The 25,093-nt window shown below is 38.9% G+C and overlaps 2 protein-coding genes across 4 annotated transcripts in view; both read left to right on the top strand.

The window, feature by feature from the left end:
• Positions 1–5,221, top strand: part of Caper (RNA-binding protein 39-like protein Caper) — a 42,904-nt gene extending 37,683 nt beyond the window's left edge. For all 3 annotated transcript variants that reach the window (XM_089245686.1, XM_089245687.1, XM_089245685.1), the window contains 2 exons: positions 121–305; positions 4,822–5,221. In XM_089245686.1, the coding sequence (XP_089101812.1) occupies positions 121–305; positions 4,822–4,907 (271 nt within the window). In that variant the 3' untranslated portion in view covers positions 4,908–5,221. The remainder of the gene's footprint in view (positions 1–120; positions 306–4,821) is intronic.
• Positions 5,222–10,127: 4,906 nt separating this feature from the next.
• Positions 10,128–25,093, top strand: part of LOC149075123 (serine/threonine-protein kinase H1 homolog) — a 30,974-nt gene continuing 16,008 nt past the window's right edge. The window contains exon 1 of the mRNA XM_089245688.1: positions 10,128–11,448. Coding sequence (XP_089101814.1) covers positions 10,402–11,448 — 1,047 coding nt within the window. The 5' untranslated portion in view covers positions 10,128–10,401. The remainder of the gene's footprint in view (positions 11,449–25,093) is intronic.

Genomic DNA, 25,093 nt, shown 5'->3' on the forward strand with positions numbered 1-25,093 from the left:
CTCGCTCTTTACACTCCGATAAAAAGTTTGTTGTACTTAAATATCAACATAATTAAAATCTGTCGGCTTTTCTTCTGTGGATCTCTGTTGACAAAACTTTTTAAATAATTTCTGTTACAGGGAAACTAATCCAAGTTGGGATGAAGAAATTCGTAATGATGTCATAGAGGAGTGTAAAAAACACGGAGGTGCTATGCATGTTTTTGTGGACAAAACTTCTCCACAAGGTAATGTCTATGTCAAGTGTCCGACTATTGCTGCAGCTGTTGCATCTGTCACTGCTTTGCATGGACGATGGTTTGCAGGTGAGTTTTTCTCCCTTTCATCTTGAGGTTGCTTACAATAGTATTATGTATTGACAAGTGAAATTTTATCTGGAACATTCTGAATGTAATATTTTTTTTACCAAATTAATTGTGCAATGAACATTTGAACAATGAACATTACTATAAAAAAGTTGCTTGGAATTTGATACATGCAGATACAGCGAGTACTTGATTTCATAAAACCTGGCACTGCAACCTGTGGTCTGGTGTCTTATATCATTAAGTGTACCAACTTTTTGTTTCGTATTACTTTTGCTGGCTGTAGAACAGCCGAATTGTTTCTTGGGGGTGCTAAATACACTGCTAAAAAAAATTTCTAGGGAGGTTTTACAGATTTTAGGATATAATTGGAGCTCAGACCTGCCAACTCTCCTGATTTTTCATCCTCCCTCCCGCTCTCCGGATTTCTTAAAATTTCTCTGGATTTTGGCGGAAAATTAGATTTTACTCGAGCTTTCACGTTTTTGTGGTGTCAATGATCACCGTCGTTGTTAAGGAAAACACCCATAGATGACAGCCGTAATCATTTCCATCGAGCAGCCGTAAAAAAAGTCTCTATGACCGCATTTAAGCAACTGGCAAAGACTTCGTTTTCGTAGCGTTTATCGGCAATCATTTATCGGGTTGCCGAAATTCCTGTATAATCGTTATTGTATTCCATTAACAGCTGTGCGGTAAACACGTTTTTTCGTCCGCAGCTTTGTAATTTGAATTTTTTTAAATTGTTTCTTCCGGTTAAACATCTTCAGAAAGAAAATATAAAACTTTAAGCTATATAAAGCTTTTAAGAATTCATATACCCAAGATTATCAATCAATGATAGCATTCACGAAAGAAAACACATACTTTATAAACAGTATGTAGATGTGATTTCTCTATTCTGCATGGAAAGACTGGCATGGAATTATATTCTTCTCAGGGGCAATGCAGAACCTGCCTTGGGGGGGGGGAAGAATGTAACTTTTTCTTAATTTATTTAAAAAAAAAAAAAATTGGAAATTTTTTTATGAACTTTTTTTTTGATCGAGTCTATGAGTGTCGGGGAGGGGGGGGGGGTACCCCCCTCGGGAGAATCCCCAGATTTCTGGATTTCATAAGTTGGCACGTCTGGGAGCTGCTGATTTCAAAACTCGTGGTGGTTTCGCTGAATTGTTACTTTAGTTTTTTCAGGTTATACAAAAATGCTCTCAACATTTGAATGCAGTCTGCAGCCATTCATTTTTGTTATATTTTTACTTTCCATTTTTTTATTTTCGTATTTTATTCGCCATATTCTTGCATTTATATCAGACATCGGTTGTCTCTATGTATCAATTTCAAGAGGGTGAAATTCCTGCTGAGACAACAAAGTGTATATAAGAATTATCCTATTTTATTTGCTTGTAAGGCACATAGGGATAATTAGGAAAAGGTAAGAAATGACCCCTTGTCAGCAAAATTTTGTCATTGGCTCTGCCACTCTGAATCCTAACACATATTGGTGGGATCAGAGACGTACACAGGGGCATGCGAGGGGGCTCGTGCCCCCCCCCCCCCCCCCACAATCAAAAATTTATTTTTTAATTGAAATTTCGGAAGAAAATACCTATTATAATCAATTTCTGTTAATTTCAATGTTATTTGAAGGCTAAGAACTCAATTTCTCTTTAAGAAATTCATTGCGACTCGCCTTTTGAGCCACATAATAAATCGTATAAACACCCTTGGCCCACGGACCAAATAATATGGCCCTGGGGGTTATGATGCAGCCTTCCTCAAACCTAATTTTGTAAAAATTAACTAAGCGCCACATTTACAGATCGTTTAAGTGTCTCATGGTATGATTACAGAGCATTTAAGTGGCCCGTAGCACATTTTCAGATCACTTAAATGGCCTGGGACACAGTTCCAGAACATTTAAGTGATCTGTGACGTATTTAGAGATCTCTTGAGTGATATGTGACACAGTTTTAGAGCACTTAAGTGGCCCCCGGTGCGGTTCTACATCACTCAAGTTACCCGCGGCACATTCTCAGATTATTTGGGTGATCATCTGCATATAATTACAGATCATTTGAGTGGTGCGTGGCACATTTCCAGATCACTTGGATCCACGAGACATTTAGAAATCACTAAAGGCTCTGTAGGGCACTTGTCAATAGGCGGGAAATGTTACTTCAAGTACCCACAAACTATCGAAAGGTTTTTCTCGTTTTTTGGGCATCGAGTAAGATGCCATTAAGAATATTTCATATTTTCATAAAGGGTGGTTGATGACGTGAGTATTATCAAAATTCCCCCCCCCCCCCAATCGATGCTGATGTAATACTTAAATGGCCCAATTTGTAAAACATTTCTGTTTTTACTGGCAATGAAAACCTTCGAGTTCGAATTTTTTATTCTCAAATTCCTAAACTTCCCTGTCACTTACAGATTATGATGAAAAAAATCAAATTTATCATCCAAATTTTTTTGGTAGGTCATTTTGTTCTAAGTAAAGTCTAAAAAACAAAAAAATACATGGTGTAACATAATTCTTTCCAGGGTTTGGAAAGGTCATATTTAAAAAACTAATACGAATACAGAAAAAAGTTCCATACCACCATATAAGGAATATTGGTCCCATTCTTGTGCTATCTGATAATCCTATTGTTGTTATACAACCTTGACATTTTAAAATACCAACACCCAAAAATATATTTAAGGGATGTTATGGAACTTAAAAGTTAGCGGTGCTTTAAGGTTTTTATCTTTCATTGGTGAAAGGGTTAAAGATTCAAAGTTTTTTTTTTTTTAATGTGTATTGTGATTTACATTTTGCACAGTTTCAATGTGATTTATATGCTGCTTATGTATTACTATTGAAATTTGAATTCCACTTTATCTGAAAAACTAGAGCCAATTGGTCAAAACCAATGCCAGATTTTGAATCAGTGCTCTCCACTTTGAGCTATCTTCTGCCATCTCTGGGTGTTAGAGTTAACTAAACTATGAATAATGAAGTTAAGAATTGAATTCAGGCATGTCATTTGGGGGCACGCCCCCAAATGACACTACCTCGCCTAAAAGTACGTTAGGTTTTGAATTACCCCCTGTATATATTCTGAAACACTTCGGCGCTAATACAGATTTTCTATTTGCCATGGCAGCCTGGGGTTTGTCTACCACTACTGAGAAGGATATTTTGAATTGCTTAGCAGGCCATATAAAATTCTCGATAGAATGAGATCCCCCCCCCCCCCCCGGGTAAAGTTTGTGCACCCATGCATGATAAATTTAATTTGTTCCACTTAGTTACATTTATCTAGTATTGCACAAATTATCTCCAAATCTATCCTATTAAAATAATGTAGATATGTTTGATTGATTCAAACCTCTACAATATGAATACTTGTATAAAAATAAATTACACTGGTGTATGTGTGTGTGATACACAGTGTATTCTGTGCAAGAACAATGTAATTTCTCTTAAAATTACCATGTGCAGTACTACTACTTCACCAAACACCAACTCTGGCCATATCGCTATACGCTATATTGCAATTTACTGCCATGAGTGAGATTTTGTGCAGTACTGTCAAACTATCATTGTCTGCATCAAAGCAAAAAAAAGCACACTAAAAACCAAGTCTTAACTAGCAGAACAATCAGTGCAGCTGAGGATTTGTTGTAGAACAATGCAAATTATTCTGCTTCGGTAACTGTCTGCTTCAGTTTCTTTAATGCTTTTCATGTGTTGAATAAGCTTTCTCTCATACATTTTAAGCTCATAAGTTCAATATTTTGATTAAGCTACACTGTGCAAAACAATTAGGGGAAATGCAGTTCTATTTAATTGTGGTTTTTTAACATATTAATAAAATATTGACAAAAAAAATTGTAAGGTATTCACAAAGCGTTATCACAAGAGTTAATTCATTAACTAATTTTAATAAATTTAAATAAATTATTCATATTCTCTAATTGTTTTGAGCTAAGTAGTTTAAGGGGACTCGTACCTTTTAACAAGGTGAAAAACCGCTCTATAATAGAAATATCATTAAAAAAAACTAATTAGTCATTGATTTATGTGCTATCCTATGCTAGTATGAAATGTTACATATCTTGGATATGTTAAAAAAAAAAAAAAATCATTAAAAACAACTTTCACACATGATAAAATACCATGGGTGAAGAATACCAGGTCTGTTAATTGGATTGTGTCCTGTAAGTGTTTTTCTTTACTTTCACAAGCAATCACAGATTATTACATTTGCCACGATGTGACCATTGGCACAAACGGCTTTTGCTTATGGTGATAAGGAGCAGTTGACATTTCACTGTATTTGACACTTGGTGGTGAGGGCATCATAAAAACTTCCAAAATATGGATGTAAATGTGTTGAACAGCTTTTATAAATATTTTTGCTTGTTTGATTAGTCATGGCACTGATTCAAACTCGGTACCGCTGTACTTTGGCAGAGCCAGTTTTGTTGAATAACTTTTTGTTTTGTGATATGACATTATGTTTTCCAGGTCGAATTATCACTGCTGCGTATGTGCCTGTCGTCAATTACCACAGCCTATTTCCAGATTCTGTTGTTGCTCCTGTGTTGGTGTAAAGTACCAAAAGAAGACTGTATATTCTTCCTTTCTGGATATTTCATCATCTGTCTGTGTCTTCATTAAAAGGAAAAAAATTCATTGACAGCAGAATGTATTATTATAAAAAGGACAAATCGAAGAAATATGTCATACCTTTCTTTTCATTGATGTTTCTGTGTCTGCTGTTGTATATAAATAGCCAAACATGTATCGTGTTGCAGTCTGCAAGAGTTTCTTGTACACCACAAGAGAACAAATGGCGTGAAACAGTTATGTGGAATGGTTTCATCACACACATATATATATATTTGAAAATAAAAGTGTTTTTTTATCAAACAATGTTTTTTATTTATTGAGGCAGTTTGCATAAACACTAAATTCAGGCTGAACAAAAAAAAAGTGTAACAGACTTGATGTTTTATGACTTGTAGTAGGAGGGAAAATGAAAATTTTTTGGGTTTATTAAAGCTTGAGTAGAAATATTGCTATTTGATGTGCTACAACTAAACCAAACATGTAACCTCGTCCACACATTCCTCTGCAAAACTTGCAACGAACTGGTACATGTTAAAATCTGTGTGTACGTGTTGTGAATTTTGTTTGTGTAGTGCTGCATATGGTGGCACTACACATTGTAGTTTTCAAAATAAAAACTTTTACTGAGAGACGCCCTGTGATCAGAAACCCAATTCGAAAGTTGTTACCCTGTCTCATGCCAACAAGAAAAATTCCACATTTCCAATTGCAATATTCACTGAGATATTCAAATTCAAAAACGGAGCAAAGATAACAAAAACAGCATTAAATGCGGATAATATCGTTTACTCCCATTTAACGGCTGTTTTTTCCGAAATTTCTGGTTATTATTTGAAATGAAACATCACAGTGAATATATTGCACTTGGAAACATAATTATTTTTTGCATCAGGAGAGACGAGACAACTTCAATTAGGTTCCTGGGCTTAGGGTGTCCGTATAAAAAGTTAACATTTTTATTTTAATAATTACACAACCACTTGCAACATGAATGGCATATCTGGATACTACCTGTTACTTGGATACTTTCTCTGATTGGAAATGTGCCTCCAGGATCAACGGTTCGCCCAGTAATACCATAGTTACCCATGCATCCTGTATAATCTGCGAAAATGTTCTCGCCCCCAATCCCGTTTTAAATAAGAGACGATACTCGGCAAGTGACTGAGAAGAGTTTTAAATTCCAGTCAGACAAGGTTGGACCGAGATGCCGGTTCCCTCCAATCATAAAGCTTTATTTTAGCGTCTTTTTCGAGCTTTAATTTAGGGCTGTATTCACCGACATGGTTTAAACCATAGTTTCCCAACCTTTTTTGTCCGATCGCCCCCTAACGCAATCTAACCCATAGGATCCTATGTTATACCCGTAGCTTCTACCACCCAACCCCCCCCCCCCCCGGAACATTCCATCGCCCACGTTGGGAATCACTACACTAGTTTTAAACTAGTCATAATTTTTGGAGGAGAGATCAACATAGATTGGTTAAAAACCTGAATTTAACCAATCGGCATAGATCTCTTATCCGAAAATTTTGAGTATAGTTTAAACCATATCGATGAATACCGCCCTTATTCGTCTGAATTTTGTTTTGTGGCCCTTTAACAACCCGATCCCCCTAAAGCAGTTTCTCAACCGCCGAGCCGCGAGTGATTATTCATTTCATTTTTCCTCATTCATTTTCCGTTGGGCGTGTGTTTGACCGTGCCTTCGACTCACAAAAATGACTAAAACCGGGCCGCAGGTGTGAAAAGGTTGATAACCACTGCCGTAAAGTACCAGTTTTTCTTGGAGTAGATTTTTTGCGCCGCGTGAAATGCCGTTAACTCCAATAGGAGGAGCTTTTTTTAGCCGTGGCCCGTGTGTGCCACGATAATAAAAAATAGGAAAAGCAGCACAACCAGAGGCCCGCACAAAAATTTATTTTGCATAATACTCCTTTTGCAAGGAACCTCTAAGGAAATTGTCGTGGGGGAGGGACTTGGTGGCCTGGTCCCCACCCCCCGAAATGTGAAAAAATTCATGGAAAAAGATGGCCAAATCTATTGGTTCCCCCGAACGAAATTTCTTTCCAAGGCCCTGAGTATGACTGTTTTGCTAAAGGTTTTTTTGTTTTTTTTGCACCGTGTGAACCAATGGGACCATTTCCCGTATGCAAAAACGTGTAACTTTGTCATGTTAAAACCGATTTTTCCCATCGAGAAGAAATAAATTTCTATCCTGTTACTCTCTAAGATTTTCCCCGAAAAGCAGGTTTTCTGCGCCGGGCGCTACGTAAATCACCCAGTGCGACACGCCATCCACTCACCAATAGGAAAAGCGGTACGACTGTTCTCGTGCAGAGCGCGAAACGCCTCACGCCAGCGCTGGAGAAGTCAAATGCGTCGTACGCCGCGAGTTTCGCTGATCTCTTCACTTTTTCTTTCCCTTCCTTTTTGCCTCCCTTGTTTATTGGGCAAAGATACGGGGAGACACACACGGCAATAGATGATGTGCCACGATTCAGTGATGTGCTGGAATTCAGGTTTTTTTTGACCAATCAGCATTTTTACGCTGCGCGCGCTGACGAAACCTGCAAGCTATCTGCTGCGCGTCCAGCGTGAAAACTGTGATTGGTCAAAAACCTTAATTTCAGGTTTTTAACCAATCAGCATTTTCACGCTGCACACGACGCAAAAATTCTACTCCTAGGAAAACCCGGCTTTAGTGAGTGAAAGGCGTGTCACTGTGCGATTCACGTTGCACTGTACGTGGCGCTAAAAACCTACTCTTAGAAAACACGGCTTATAGCCCTGTTTCCCTAACAGCAGGTTTTTTGCGCCACGTCAACCAAATGGGACCATTTCGCGTAGCCAGAAACATGTAACTTTAATCAGCACCTCCTAGAGATAGATAGATCCTCTATCTCTAGGAGGTGCTGCTTTAATCCGCTATGCATTTATGTTTCTCCAGCCTGTGACGTAACAGCAGCTCTCGTCTCCTATCTCTATACACACGTTTGATTGCTGTAAGAAGGGAATAAAAATGCAGAGAAGAGATCGGTGGATTACGAAGGTGGACACTTTGACTCCTCCAGAACCAGTCAGCCGATCAAACCCGACTTGAGGCGTTTTGCGCTTTGTAGGAAAACAGTCATACTGCTTTTCCTATTGGTGAGTGGACGGCGTGGCGTGCTGGGTGATTCATGTTGTTTGTGGCGCAAAAAACCGGCTTCTAGGAAAACGAGGACTTTAGTATGTTTTTGATTGCGCAAAATCGCGAATATACAGACGACAAAACAGCTAGGAAAACGCAAACGTGTAGTGTGATGAAGTCACACGTTTCTGCCGACGTGAAATGATCCTATTCGGTTCACCTGCTGCAAAAAGACCTGCTCCAAAAAACACGGTTTAACAATCTCAGTCATCGAGCTTATATTACTGGAGGGAGCATCCAAAGGAAATCACGTGCCGAGAGCCCTGTATAATTATTATTTATTAGGAAATCACGTGGCTCGTTGAATAACACGGTTCCTGCCTGACCCATAGAAATGTATAGTTCAGTCTGTATATATTGCGTTTTAAAGATAAAAAAGATTAAATTATTCATTTCGTTAATACTTGGAATAATTTCTTTCATCAATTCTGGAATTTTCCGTCATTAATTCTGGAATTTTCTTTCATAAATACTTGGAATTATTCCCTTTATTAACTATTATTTCTTTAATTACTTCTGGAATAATTTCTTTCATCAATTCGGTTACTTTCATTAATGCTGAAATTATTTCTTTTATTAATGCTGGAATTATTTCTTTCATTGATTCTGGAATTATATCTCGTTAATTCTGGAATTATCTCTTCCATTAATTTTCTAATTATCACTTTCATCACTGCTGAAATTATCTCCTTCATTAATTCTAGAATTTTTTTCATTAATTTCGGATTTATCTCTTTCCTTTCTTCTGGAATTGTCTTCCATTAATTCTGGAACTATCACTTTCATTAATTCTGGAACTATCACTTTCATTAATTCTGGAACTATCACTTTCATTAATTCTGGAACTATCACTTTCATTAATTCTGGAACCATCACTTTCATTAATTCTGGAACCATCACTTTCATCAATCTGGAATTATCTTTCATTAATTCTGGAACTATCACTTTCATTAATTCTGGAACTATCACTTTCATTAATTCTGGAACTATCACTTTCATTAATTCTGGAACTATCACTTTCATTAATTCTGGAACTATAACTTTCATCAATCTGGAATTATCTTTCATTAATTCTGGAACTATCACTTTCATTAATTCCGGAACTATCACTTTCATTAATTCTGGAACTATCACTTTCATCAATCTTGAATTATTTTTCATTAATGCAGGATGAATTATCACTCATTCATTTTGGAATTATCTTTCATTAATTCTGGAATTATCTTTCATTAACACTGAAATTATCTCTTTCACTAATTTTCGAATTATCGCATCGATGCTGAAAAATTATTTATTTCTTTTATTGTTTTAAATCCTTATATTTATGCCCATAGGCGGAAATTGACTTGGAAGTCTGGGGGGGGGGCAAGGTCATTATTGTTGGGGGGGGGGGCACGATGATGATGATGTCAATTCATATATACGTATATACATTAGATCAGTCTAAGACGCCTTCATATACGTGTATTAAGGAGTTCTAGATCAGTCGACACCACCGTTGACGCTGGGGGGGGGGGAGGCAATGCCCCCCACGCCCCCTCGTATCTCCGCCCATGTTTATGCCGTTAGAAAATGACTGAGATTCATCGAGAAGAAATATAAGAACTTTAAGAACTTTATTGAATATAAAAAGAACTTTAAGAACTTTATCGAATATAAAAAGAACTTTAAGAACTTTATTGAATATAAGAAGAACTTTACTTCTCCTCTAAGCTGAGATTGCGCTGGTATTCCACGAGTCACATGATCTTTCGATGAATAATGTTGGTGACACCGTTCTCAGCACTGCCTAAAGTTTTAGCACTGCCAAGGCGGAGACCGCTGACGTCATACTCCCTCCAGTAATATAAGCTCCATGATCGCAGTCAGAGATCTTTTATCTTCAATACAGCTTTAATGTCAGTACTATCAGTACTATAATTCACAATCCCCCTCCGATCCGCGTGGAGGTGCCAACCGATTCAAAGGCTCAACCGACCAATCATTTGTAGGTATTGCGAGTTGTGTTTTTGTCTGAAGACTCCCCCCCCACACAGTGAGGTGCGTATTTCAGTGGAGAGAAGAGCGTGGGAATTGCTCTCGGGAAATATATTGTTCGCCCTCTAGCGATTATTATTCCGTGCAAAATGTTTGAATCGGGGCTCGAACACGTTTGTTTGTTTTGTTGAGGAAAGAAAAAAAAAACCCTTCAATTTGTTAAAAAAAATGAGCTGAGTGCTGTTCAGCAGTGATGTTTTTTCGTACACATTTTGTGTGTTTGAAACGTAAAAGAGTGGTAACAGATGAGGCCGTGCTCTCCCTTCGGTGTCCTCCTCCGTTTAATTCAGCTGAGAATGGGTTGCGCTCCTACGAAGCTCATCGACAGGAAAGCCAAGCACGCTTCGTCCTCGATATTGGACATGTCCGCGGACATTCAGCGCATCGAGACGGTCTACAAGTCCAAGAAGCTCCACAAGACACCTCATAGACACTGCTCCCACGACAGAGACATCAGTAGCTCTAACTGTGCTAAGCATCACCGCAAGAAGAAGAAAAAATCTGACCATAGCAAGCATAGCAGGCATGGCAGTAGCAATTGCAATAACGGTTCGTCTACGAAGGTGACGAAGAATCGTTCCATGAAAGAGAGGCCGGTGCAAGCACACTTTGACTCGAGGATCACAGCGAAGTACAACATCAAGGCTCTCATAGGTAAGGGAACGTTCAGCAGAGTGTTGAGGGTCGAGAACAGGGTCAGCAAACAGCCCTATGCCCTGAAAGTTATCGAGGCTCCTGCGGGTAAGGATGCATTCGAAGCAGAATTATGTATCCTACGTAGGGTCAACCATCCAAACGTCATCAAGTTGATCGAGGTATTTGAATCGGACAGTAGGGTGTACATGGTCATGGAACTTGCCACAGGTGGCAACTTGCTGGACAAGCTCGAAATGAAAGGTTCATTCTGCGAGGACGATTCCAGGAAAGTCATGGAAATGGTGGTCAGTGGCGTGAAGTATCTACATAACGTCGGGGTGACTCACAGGGACTTGAAGCCGGATAATTTATTGTACTACCACCCGGGTAGTAACTCTCGTATAATGATAACCGATTTTGGTTTGGCAAGTACGAGGAAAGCATCCGGTAGTTCTTATATGCACACGATATGTGGGACACCTCAGTACATTGCCCCAGAAATCGTTGCTAGGAAACCTTACACCTGTGCTGTGGATATGTGGGCCGTTGGCGTGATAGCTTACATATTGTTGTTCGGATCATTCCCCTTCGATGCTGATCACGATGCGCAGATTTTCAAACTTATTCTCCGAGGGAAGATTAGCACAACTGATTCGGTAAGTTCTTGTGTGTCTCATAAATACTTTTTGATATCATTCTTCTTCATTAATAGAGAAGATAGATAATTATAATTTTTTTTATTTATGAATTTCATAAAAATGTTAATCGGGCCTGTAGTGAAAATTGAGGAAACAAACAAATATTTTAGGACTCAAGCTTGTATTTTTTTTGCCCGAGCTAGTAATCGCACAGAAAATTCAAGCTGCCTATATCAATTTTTTTAGTTGCCATGGCAACCTGCCTGTAAAGCAGGCCCCGTGTTATGAACATTATGGGTCCTTCTGGAAAATTGATGTTCTGGAGCCCTACCGAGCCGAAAACGCTTGTCCACAGATTCATAAGCTTATTCTAGAAAAATCATAGTATTAATTTTGATTATCACGAGTCTCCTATATCAGAGCTAGACAAATTGTGAAAAAAAAATCTAAGCACCAGCCAAATATTTTAGGAGCAAACGCATATTTTTTCCTAGAAAAATAAGTCCAAAATATTGTTCATTCCAACTTTTCCCAGACACAGTAACTCCTTTTTATGTTGTGAGATTCGCTGTGATGAATTTCACATTTTTTCAGTGTCCCTCATACTCAAGCCTGTAGCCAGGGGGAAACGAAGCAAGTTTTTGTCATTTTCTAACATTTCGGGGGGGGGGGGGGAAGAACCAGACCCCCAAGTCCCCTCCTCGCTGCAGCCCTGCTCATACTGTAATTCGATTATTATATGTGAAAATTTTCATCATGCCAATAGTAATTTTTATTTGCTATGGCACCTGAAATTTTTAAAACAAGGACCTAGGAGTCCTATCTGGATGGGCCTTAATCTGTAAGACATCCTTGCTATGGGCAAGATCTTGCTTAAGTACTTTGTAGCCCTCTAAAATGATTTCTCCCAGTCCTTTAGTGTCCTTGGCACCTTCGTGCACACCAGTTTATATTAGTATCCGAGAATAACTATCAAACTAAGTATTATATTTATAGTAAAAAAAAAACCAATACTCTGTAATCATGTCCCCCCCCCCCCCAAAAAAAAAAAAGAGTGGGTCTAACAGGGCTTCAGCCCAATGAAATGGAACGATTCCTATCAATTTTGTTTCACCTTATAAATTCACCATATAGGGGCGTGATGAAAAATATCTGTCCTAATAAGCACCAAAGACCACAGCTTAAAGACCCTCCTACAAGACGTCACATGTCTACAGTGCACCACAATAGAAAGGTTGTCACTTTTAGACACGATGGATTATATACCCAGAGCTGTAACTTATTGCTCTAAGTAGTTTTAAATATGTCGTTAAAAGAGGAATTCAATTCGCCGTTCTTTGTGGTCCAGCGATCTGGGCACAGAACTCTGGTGCACTCTTGGCTTGGAGCATGTCCAGTTTTTCGCATAAGGAAATGTGCATAGGGCTCACAAACTTTCTTGCCCTTAAAATTGGCTGCCTTTTGCATTATAAGCACAGCATCTGCCTCAAAGAGCAGATGCCTAGGGAAGCAATAAGGTTCCCCAAAAATTAATATTTGCATAGGGCCTAAACTCGGCATCCTTCCTGATCCAGCTCCTGGGGAACCAAATGCCCCCTCCTCTTTCCTCTAATTGAGACCAAAACTTGATAAATCTAGGTTGCTGTTTATGACTACTGCCGATTGGTGATGGGAAAAAGTGCAGCCAAAACTTATGCACGACTGTTTTGAATTTTTATGGTTTAAAATAAACCAAGGTCAACCAAGTTAAAGAAGGTCATGCTTAAATCACATTTCACAAATAGGAATGCCAGGTTACCCATCAAATGCACTTTAAATCGTGCCAATGGGCGACCAGTACCCTGATGTTTCTTATATCTACGTATGGAAACAAACAATAGCGGGACTAAGAAAAAAATTGTGTGCCATGGCATCCAAAATTTTTGATTTTTGACTACTAAATTAGAGTTGGGGCAACACAGCATTTTTGGAATTTGTATCAGCATATATCTACCAACATGTAAGGGGTTCTTCCAGGGCCGTCATTTAAACTTTTTAGGGGGGGGGGGGGACTCAAAGAACATGTACTCAATGTACGTGTATATATATATAACATTTCTAGTGTATTTTCTAAAGCTGGGGGCCTCCCCCCATAAATGACGGGTGTGGGGGTTTTATTTTTTACATTATTTCACCCCTGCAAAAAATGGAAGAAACATTTTTGTATCTGTTTTTCTTGGGGGGGGGGGAGTATTTGGCTTGTAAAGAAGTTTCCAAGTGCCTAGATTTTTTTTTTATCTGCCAAGCCCTGCTTTTAAATGCACTGTGAGCAGTTAAAAGGGTGAATTCATCAATGTGACTGGTTCGCTGTCTAGCACACATGACCACATTTGTGCGCTTTGTTTGTGATGAAGAAAGAAGTACCGCTTTCAATCTTTGTTGCAAGGTTTGGGACTGGATCTGCTGCATCCTTAAATTACAGTTAAGCACGCCATTCTATTATCACTGTTTTGGCAACCACTTCTAGTCTATTTCTTGTGACTATTATTACTACTATACCACACATGCACCTCATCCTCATTCCTGTACGGAACTTCAAACGAATTCGTACATGTTGGAATGTGTGTGAACCTGATGTGAAGTTTGTTTCTTTGTAATGCTTGTTATGTGTAGTGCCGCTATTTCTTGTGACTGTGTTCTGTGCTTGTAATAGACTATGTCAGGGATTGACAAATCTCAGGTTGCCATTGAGACTAGAAAATCTTGAGCAAAGCTAAAGTGCTTGTCTCCTAAGAAATTTAGCTGACACCCAAATTTTTTTAACGATTTGTCAACCTCAGGACTATGTGAATCCATGGAATCGAACATTTTTCGTCCTTTAAAGGTGAGAAATTTAGTACAGTGTTTCGGAAAGCGTGTGTCCTTGCTCATAGGGGCGTCGCGACGAGCTGGAGACAGTGCCGCCGCTAGATACTTTTTCAGCCGGGGAGGAAACGCATTTTGGTGCCCACATGTAATATAGAAGAAGCAGTTAAAGGGTTCATTCGGCGCCCCCTTCCGCCAGCGCCCGGGGCACAAGACCCACCTGCCTCTCCCCCCCCCCCCCCCAATATTTACCACCATCTCCATAATACGTATGGAAATACAGTTGGCGCTCTTTAAAACGATCCCCATTCTTCTGTCCATAGAGGAGAACCATATAGGATAGGCGTTATATGGGAACATCTGGGACTTAACCTCGGTTGTTATAATGGAATGATCGCTATAACGCGCGGTCATTATAATGAGCGTCTACTGTATATTTCTTGAGCTTCTTCCTCCAATAATTTTGAACCGTCCCAATATTTCTAGAAACTTTAAGCCAATGGACAATTAGTGAATTCAGAGAGGATGCAAATGGGTTAATTATAGTTCCTGTAAATTATTCGTATCTCAATTTCTTCTTTACTTCAAGACAATAGGGACTCCTTTGATTTGTTTCACATCAAAATATCAATACTCGTACAAAAATCAATTAACATGTATAGCGTATGCCCCCATTCATGATAAACATAGCTTTGTAAAGGATAAAAGTCAAAAATATAAGTTTTGGGAGAAATTGCAAAAAAAAAACCCCTATGAAACGGGCTTATAAAAAATAATTACAATTTTCTCAAAATTTATTGGACAGGATTTGGAGCTCTTTTGATGTTTGAAAGAGGACTGTTTACCTAATTTTCCCATTGTGGTAACTCAAAAATACAGGTTTTTTTTTACTTGTGTCCTCACTTTAGCAATACTTGTGTGATATGTTAAATTATCTTCTCTTTTTTTTTTTTGTTTAAAACAGACATTTTTCTTCCGTAACTTGGATTACTGACTGGCAAACGGTGACAATCATCATTGATGAAGTGATTGTAGAATTTTGAAGTAATCCGATCGTGATGAAAACTTCTTGATGGCCAGGCTGAAAGAAATTTCCTTTGAGGGGAAAAAAAATCTTTTTAAAAAAAAAATCATTGTCAGGTTTTGAAATTTACAATGATTATGGAGGGACGGGAAACAATATTTGCTGAAGGGAGTGGTCATTTTATTGACCCTGAATTTGGTGAAGCTTGTGATTTGGATTGATTCCATGTTATTTCTATTGTCTGTATATGTATTATGTATTTTTTTGTAGGAAAATGCAGCTGCATTTTTCATGCTGCTTTTCCTTCCATCTCTTCTCATTCCCAATTGTTTTCTCAAGTTTCTTCTTAGTGTGTATGCTCCTTGGTCATCAGCTGCTTCTTTGTTGGAAAAAGGGCAATTGTGTTGCCTGCCTGTCTGGGAATCCTCTCTCTCTCCCCTCCCTTTTCTGTGCTTTTGCCCTCTCACCACATCCCACATATAAAATAACATTCTCTTTCTCTCTTTTGTGGAGCCACACCCTCTCCTTCAATCATTTCTCTTGCCTATCTACTACATCCTCTGGTTTCTCCTCCCATTGATGTTTTGCACATGACCCATTTGAGGGTGCCTCTTCTTTTTTCCTTCTCTCTATATATTCCTTGATCTTTGGTGGGCGTCGCCTTTTTTTTTTTCCGAAAGATGGTAGAGAACTTTCTGCTTGGAGTGCCGGGTTCTCTTGAAAAGTGATAAGTAAATTTATTGCTCAATTTCCTCTTGTTGTTTAGCTTGCTTCCACTTTCGGTGGCGGTGTTTTTTTTTTTTTTTTGTTATTTTTGTTTCTCTTTTGCAAAAGAAAATCTTTAAAAAAAATAACTGGAAGAATCCGCCTCAATCAATACACTTTTTATGCCTTGTCTAATGATGTCTATTTTTCTTTCTGATGTGTGTGCGTGCGTGCGCGAGTGTGTGTGTGTGTGTGGGGGGGGGGGAGAAGCTGAAGCCTTTATTAGCAGAATAAATATTTATATTGAATGTGATCTCGGGATTTATCTGAATGAAATTCACGTGGAGGAAGAGAGGTTGCCAAGTTGTCCAAAACAGTGTTTTTTTAATCTTTTTTCCCCTCCTACCTTCCCCCTATGGAGCCCTGCTTTGCATTGGCGTATGCAAAGCCCCCCCCCCCCGAGACAAGATTATAGTGTTATTTTGCAGCAGGTAAAAAAGTAAACACCCCCTCAGGAGGAAAAAAAAATCTGAACCCCCGAGAAAATTCTGCGTACGCCTATGCAGCTTTGGACCATATGTTTTTCTTAGCCTCCTTGCCCCGGTCAAGGAGCTAGACACTTCTCATTGAATTGATTTTTTTGATAAAATTTATATTGAAGAAAAATTTTATATGTTAGGGTCGACCCCTGATTCAGTGACGGTTTTCGTGGGAAATCCTATGCTATGCCATCTCGCCTCCGTCGGACAAAAAGATTATCACTTTAGCTGGAAACAACAGGCAACAGCTCACGTATGTTTTAACCCTGGATAACTAAACTTAAATCACTGTTACTCAGTTGTCGATTAATCTAGGGCAGCGGTTCTGAACCTTTTTTGACTCGCGGAGCCCTTTTTAGCAAAAAAATTATATGGCGGAAGCCCGTTGGTCCATTTCTGAATTATTCATCAAGGTTACTGATTTATTTTTACTATTTGAAAATATTTATAATTTTTTTTTATTTTCCTCAAGCCGCCGCGGAGCCCCTGGAGAGTGCACAAGGAGCACCAGTTGAGAACCGCTGATCTAGGGTTAAGATGACCCTGGTTTTATGCAGGGCCATTTTAGCATCATCGGGAGGCTCTCCTATCTTGCTGGGAGTACCGGTGTACACAAATTTACGTATTTATTCTCGAAAAAAACACAAGGAGCACGGTAGTCCCAGTGCCGTCTTAACGCATGGGCTCACCCGAGCCTCGAGAATTTATTTATTCAATATTGCTTGGCCGAGGCCTATACAAGGAGGGAATGGGGTGAAGTTTGACGGAGACGATTGATGTTACAAAGGAAATCGGAAACTGTTGTACAATCAATGTTTGACGGGAGGTTGTTCCTGTCGGTTATTGTTCGAGGAAAGAAACTAAATTTGAAACAATCTGTAGATGCAAAGTTGGGTTTCAATTTTTGTGAATGGTTAATTCTTTTTGAAAAGTATGAAGCTGGAGTTAGAAAATTGGAAGCGTCGATATGAAAATGTCCATGAAGGATTTTGAAAAGGAAAAATAATGGAGAGAGATATCTACGGGTAAAAAGCGGTTGCATGTTGAGTTGGTGCTTGAGTTCAGTGACGGAGGCAGAGGACGACCAACAGTTAAGAACGAAGCGGGTGGATTTATTTTGAATAGATTCTAATTTGTCTATGTTTGAGATAGTAAGGGGGGTCCCAGATTTCACAGGCAGACAGAAGAGGTGCCCCACAAAAATTAGATCTGGTTGAAATTTTCTATAATTAACCAGGTGGGACCTCAGATTATCACTTGGCCCGGGGGCCCGTGATACTCTTAAGACGGCTCTCGGTAGCCCAAGTCTATAAGGTACTTGCCTAAAGTACCAAGGGATGTTTGGAGATGTCGCTAGTTCGATACCCGGTTCGTCCTTGTCAGAAACTTCCATGACACAGGGATACAACAGAAACGGCGACATGACCACAGAAGAAGATTGCTACCGCAGGAAGTCTTACGTCGAGGGGTTAGCGCACCAACCTCTCGGTGAGTGTAAAAAAAGGTTGTTATTCGGAATCGGCAATAAATTGTAGGTCCCTTTCTAATTAGCCCTCGTTGCAGAAAACGACCGTAGTGCGACTCAAATGATAAAAAATAAATACTGTGAACTCGATATATTCCTCTACAACGATATTCTTTCGAGCCTTGTTTGAAAAAAATATAGTTTGATGTTAAACTACTGCCTCTCTCTCGATATAACGATTTCTTCTGGGTCTCCAGAGTATCGTTAGATCAAGATTTCACTATAGTATCAAATCTCGTTATCGTGCGACGCTCTTATGCACTCAAGGTCCCGGACTGTGTCCAAGTGTGCTCATGAGTTAAGACGGCCCTGGCTAGTTCCGCTTCATTCTGAAAGTAGTCACACTTTTTCCCCTCCATATTTTCATGCCCCCCCCCCCACATACTGCAGCAGGGCGCTTGGGCTGGATTCCAGGCAAGATTTTTCACGGGCCCCTTGTATAATGAATTTTTGTGTTGAAAAAATTAACGATTGGCGCAGAGTTGGAGCCCAGTAAGTCCCACCCTTGTTGTGGGGGGGGGGGGGGGAGACATGCATATTTCACTTGAAGCTTCATTTCTTTACATCTGAATTTTTTTCCACAGAGGTTTGTGACTCACTTAGCAGTCTGCCATAGTAACCCCTTCATTTTGGTTTACAATCGTGCCCCCCTGGAGGACCGCAGGGTGGGGGGAGGCATAGGGCTCCTGGTTGAGAATCTAAAACTGCCTCCTCTGCTCAGCGCATCAGCCAAACTGTTGTCCCGGTAACGGTAGAGATTAAGCGGCTGTAGTGGTCGAGTGGTCGGACTCGTATCGTGAGGATTCGGGTTAGAACCCCCAAAAATTGTCGACAGAAGTTGGTTTTCTCTGTTTCGCCACTCGTGCGAGCCGATTGACCTGTTAAAAAGTCTCTCCACGGAGAGCAACAGGCCTAGAAAGGTACTAGTATTCAATCTTTAGACTTCACTCGTAGATGGCATAATAAGCAATACGCAGAAACTAACTTCACTTTAGGTTGACAACACGTACACGCACATTCCAACATGTCACAATTCGTTAGAAGTTCCGCATAGGAATATGGACGAGGTACATGTGAGGTTTAGTAGTAGCAGCTAAATCGTTGAAATCTCGGGGTGTGCGCATGGTGGCAAGCCCCAGACCATGTGAGTTGGAGGTGGCTCTAGGAGCTGTGCAGCCGCACAAAGTGCCAATATGGCAGCGGTGCCAAATCAAGGGTGGAGTGATAAAATTATTTCAGAAAAAATGTGAAAAAAAATGTTTTGTCTGGATATTTTAAGTTGTGAACGTTTCAGATGGAATGATTCGTAGAGGAAACTAATTTTTGATGTACAGTAAAGTCCGTTATAACGACAGTTTACAACCACGAGGAAAATTGTCATTTTCACGCACTGCTCGTTATTATCGCTCGGTCAAGGAAAAAATAGAAAATTGCTACTTTATCTGCATTGTATGTAACGTCTTTTACACCCTTTTTTTCTTGTATTAACGAATGAACAGAACTCTTATAGTCATGAAATTCAGTCTTCGTGTCACAGCTGTTAATTGTCTCTAAAATATTTTTGCATATAATTTCGTATTATCAAAGCAATTTAGTCAACCAACTGAACAATCAAAAGTCTCAATTATTATATCGTTGCTCCCAATTTTTTCGGTCATTCGCAAACGACTTGAAACTGAACGTTCTGGTCCCGTGGCCTCTTAGGCCGGGATTACACTATAAAAGTTTGATAACAGACCTTTTACTAAACTTGGAAAAAAAACCCCAATAAGCCTATTTATTGCATTCGCTCGAACGTAACCGATACACTTATTGGTTGCATTTTTCAAGTTTTATAAACAAACTTTTTCTAAAACTTTTATAGTGTTATTCCGGTTTTTGCTTCTGGAAGGGACAAAAGTAGAATAAAATCACAACGCATAACCCCTGTGTATAGTGGGGAAGCCCGAAAATAGGAAAAGGGGGGGGGGGTTAAAACAATTTGACAGTTCTATGTCTTTCCATTCTTAGGTGTACCTCAATTACTCGATAAAAGATCTTTTACAAAATTTTTATAGTGTAATCCCGGCCTAAGAGTCGTCATGTTTATTCCTTGAAGAAGAGAGAGAAGGGAAAACTATATAGCATCCAGTGTTATCCGAAAATATAATTTTGAAGAGTAATATCACTCCTATCCAAAATTTTAAGGGTAATTTTGTAAAAATTGGGTGGGGGAGTATTTTTTAAGAAATACAAAAATAACTCTATTAACAAAAGAATTATTAAAAATTTGAAGGAGTATTTTCACTCCCCAATGAAATTTGGAGTGAAATTGAATTCTGGTGCGTGAATCCCGAATCTATATGCGTATTGGAGAATACTGCTAGCATCTTCTTTGAGAACTCTTTCGACGTTATAGTGAATGCTTCTCAATTTTCAACTCGTTATAACCGGATATTTTTATGTATATTTAACATTAGTTATTTGACAATCACTTACGAATCACTCGTTATAACGGACCTTTGCTGTATTTCATGTGGGTGTGAATGCAGCTGCGAGTTTTGAGGGTCGTTTTACTTGTGCTGTTTATACCCCGGAGGGGCGACTGAACGATATTTTGCCCGAGTGGGACTTTTGTGTTTATCCCCTGTTGTTAGCCCCGTTGTTCGACTGCAGGGAGTAGAATTTGCGAACCGTTTTCGAGTCGTGAACAGATTCTTATTTTTAGGGGAAGTCTATAGCCCAGGGCGGCAATTTCGAAGGGTTGGCAAATTATAGTTATTGGTGATCACAAATATCAAATTTGTGAAAAGGTGTCATTATACGGGGGGCAGAGCTTACTTAAAATAGGCTACACTTGCTGACAAGGTTGTGGGGGAGGGGGGTAATCAGAGTTTAATTATTACCTATGGAAATACAGTACTAGGTTTGAGCTTGCCGCCTCCCCAACATTTTTGAGCTCTCCTAAAATTCCAATAACTTTGCCCCTATGTCTGGATCTTTATAATCTTTGTTTCTTTAAATCTTTTATACAAAGTAGAGCGGACTCATCGTCATCTATCTTTGTCGCTCCAAGTGACGTCTTATCGTTAGAAAAAATTCAGGATAAAGGGAACAACGATTGGTTATAGCGATAATACTGACGTCACACTTGCGCTCAAAGATGGTGCATGAGCCAACTTGGAATTTCAAAGAGCCATAATCAAAATAAGCTTTGATGCAAGCATGGGCTGAAAAGAATTTCTCAGTTTGACGAATTCAGTTGATTCTTTCTGTTTTGTCCTACCACTACCTTCTTTTCACGAAGAATACATAGTGTGTCCCACAATCGACTGACGTTTTTCAAAATGGGATTTAAGAAAACGGTGATAGATATTAAAGTCAGTCTTGCGGAATATAAATGTGCGAAGTCAGGAATTTTAGGTACGTCATTCATGTTGCAAGGGGTGGTATAGTTATTAAAATAAAAAAAAAATTAACTTTTTTTATATAGTCCCCGAGGACAAAAAAAATTAAAGTTTTTGCCCTACCTCTCCTGATGCCAACAACAAGAAGAAGAAAAAAACTTTTTCCACATTTCCAAGTGCAGTATTCTCACATATCTGAATTGAAAAATTGGTGGAAAGTTAGGAAAGAACAACAAAAACTAACGGACAACGCTTCTTTCCCAACTTTTCTCGTATTTTTGAATTCAGATATCTCTGCGAATATTGCACTTAAAAACGTGGAAAGTTTTTTGTTGGCATCGGGAGAGATAGGGCAATAACTTTCTAATTGGGTTTTTGGGCGCATGGAAACTGTGTAAAAAGTTATTTTTATTATTTTAATATAACTATACAACCCCCATGCAACATGAAAGACGCAGCTGAAATTCCGGACTTCGCACATTTATATTCTGCCAGAATGACTAATATCTGTCACCGTTTTCATCCCATTTTGAAAACCGTCAGTCGATTGTTGGACACTATGTGGGAGGTAGTTATTCTACTCGCTTCGTGAATTGCGTAGTAAAGTCAGAGCCGCAACTGGGGGGAGGGTGCAGAGGGGGGGGGGTCTGCTGCCCGAGTTAACTGTTATTCACTTTATAATTTATGTATATCGGGCGCCAAAAGTATACTGGCCCCGGGCGACTGGCTGTGAATTTTCGTTTTTCTAGTTGTAGCCCCACTAAAGTTTACTCCGTTTCTTTGAATGAAAAAAAAATGAATTGCTTAGTTTTATTGCTATGGGCATTCTTAGTAGTATGTGTCGAGTCAGTCAATCAGTCCATCCTACGACGCTGTTGGTGATTCTTTTTTTTTTTTTTTATGAAATCTCATTTGATTTGGGGGCGAGGCAAGTAGCGCTATTTGCGGCATCAAGCTCTGGCTACCAGTCCTCCTCTCTTCATTTTATTTTTGTCTCGCGCTACTCTTTTATATAAAGTAATTTCATCTTTGGTTGGTTGCTCTGCCCACGTACTAATGGATTTTTTAATTTTTTTTTTTTTGTTCGAGACCTCACAAGCTCATTGTCGAGGTTTTTTTTTCACATATATATTTTTTTGTATGCCTTTGTCGCCGAATTACAACAGGGTCTTTTGTTCCATTTGGTTTTTTTCCCTCTCTAATTCGTGCCTGACTCCTCGTTTTCGTTGTCGATCGTATCTTCGGGACCAAAGTGCTTTTTATATATTATTGGCCCTGCTATGTGCCTTTCCACTCGAGAGAGCTGCTCGTTTTCGGTGTAGGTGGTGGGAACCGAGAGAAGTTAGAATGTCTCATATTGTCGTGGTTCTGAAATATTAATATTCTCGGCGGAAATGAGCATTGGAAGGCGCATATCATGATGGAACGTGTTGAGACATGTTGCGTTTTATGCTTCTTATGCGGGTGATTTCCATCTGTTACGGTAAAAGTGTTTTATCCTTTCTCCTAGGCGCAATACTGGCGCAACCCTTCAAGGACAAGATTATTCAACACACACCCTCGTCTTGTTTTTTCCCCTATTTTATACATTTTTTTATCACCTTGAATTAGACCAGTGTTTCCCAAAATGGGGAATATTGCCCTCTGAGGGGCGATGAAATGGTCCAGAGGGGGCGATGGAAGCTAAGGGTATAATTTATACCCGTAGCTTCTATCTATGTTATACCGTATAACATGAAATTCTGTGGGTTCACTTTACTTGGGGGCGATGAGGGAAAAAAAAATCGGAAAAAGGGGCTGATGGAGCAAATAATTTAGGAAACTGAATTAGAAAAATAGTAGGGGAAAAAGAGATCGAACACCATTTATTTTTCCTCGTTTTAAAAATGTAACAAAACAAAGGATTTCACACTGGACAACTTTCTTCGGTTGAAGAACAAGTTTTATATTCCAGTCAGGAAGAATAAAGAAAAAATCCGCAAATTTTTACATCAATTCTCTTCAAGGGGGTTAGGCATTACCATTGGAATAGTTTAACTCAGTGGTTCCCAACCTTTTTCTTCTCGCACCCTCAGTGCAATGCGACTTACCTTCTCGCACCCCCTTGGATAATACGTTTTCTATATGTTGGGGAAAATTCATGTTCCCCCCCCCCGTAATAGATTACAGTAATTAGCCGATAATTATTATCTATGAATTCTTTTACTTATTGCTTAATATATTTTTGGCTATGGCTAATATTTAATTTTGGATTTTTTTTTGAAAATTAACTCAGAAGCGAAACAAAAAAACTTGCTATGTTTTAACATTTTTTTTTAGATTTGGAAAAAACATTCATTGAATATATCTTTACTTACTTGATTCTAGCCGCAACAACTATAAATTAATGTTTCTTTGAGCCTAGACTGAATTTTTTGACGATTTTCGCGAGTTATGTGTGTTCACTACAATATAAAATCTGAGCACAACTTGCTAATAACACGAGGTACCAATGTTATAAACAAACCACGAAATAGTTTAAGTAAACAATGTTTTTTTTTTTTTCCCCCCGACCAAAATGGAAAACGAGTGCTATCGCTAATAGAAAAAGAAACTTTTACTACGCAAAATTCGTATGACACATTTCTGCCAGTAGAAGTCAGAAGATGAGGCTTTTTTCCCCCAAAATATTGGTATGACTCATGCTTTTCTTTTTTGGTAATTGAAAAATGCAATTTTTATCATGATTTTAATTTTTCAATTGTAATTTCTTTGTAACAGTCAACATGTAATTTCTTTTTCCATCTCGCATCCCCGGTTTGGAACTACTGGTTTAACAATTAACAAGACTCTCACGTCCGTTTTGGAACGAATTACTAACATAAATCGGGGTGTCACTGCATACGCTAGATACCGCGACTAGATATTTTGTCAGCCGGGCAAGCACGCATTTTGGTGCTCCCTTGTAATGTATAAGGAGCAGGTAAATGGGGAATTCGGCGCTCACTCTAACGCCTGGGCACCAGACCACTACCTCCTATATACTCCTGTATATAGGAGGTAGTGACCAGACCCGACTACTCCCCGCTAGATCGTGCCCTGACATTTTATATAAATATTACCCTGCTCAAAACTGACTTTGTTCTCAGATATTTCATTGATTTTAGGATGATTTTGGGGCGCTGATTTCGAGTCTGGCAATGGTTTTGCCAAATGGCCTTCACGTTTTGAGATAAAGTGAAAATTAAATTTAAATGGTAATACTATAAGCAACATACAAATCACATTGAGACCGCTTTATAAATAAACACAATAAATCGTTTGCTAAGATTTCAGTGATTTTAGGGTAATTTTGAGACACTAATTCCGAATCTGGCATTGGTTTTATCAAATTGGCTATAGTTTTTTGAGATAAAGGGAAAATTAAATTTTAGTGGTGTAGCATGAGCAGCTTTCAAGTCTCATTGGAACTGTGCGTTATAAATGAATACAGTAAATTATTGGCAAAGATATTTGTGATTTTGGGTCGCTGATTCCGAATCTGGCATTGGTTTTGTTAGGTGGTCTCTACTTTTTGAGATAATGCATACGCCCAACAATGTGATTTGTATACTGCTCATGTATTACCATTGAAATTTCATTTTACCTGTTTCTCAAAAAA

This window comes from Pholcus phalangioides, unplaced genomic scaffold, assembly GCF_987345545.1.
Source record: "Pholcus phalangioides strain wild (caught in Gottingen) unplaced genomic scaffold, Ppha-v1.0 ptg000016l_1, whole genome shotgun sequence".
Lineage (NCBI taxonomy): Eukaryota > Metazoa > Arthropoda > Arachnida > Araneae > Pholcidae > Pholcus > Pholcus phalangioides.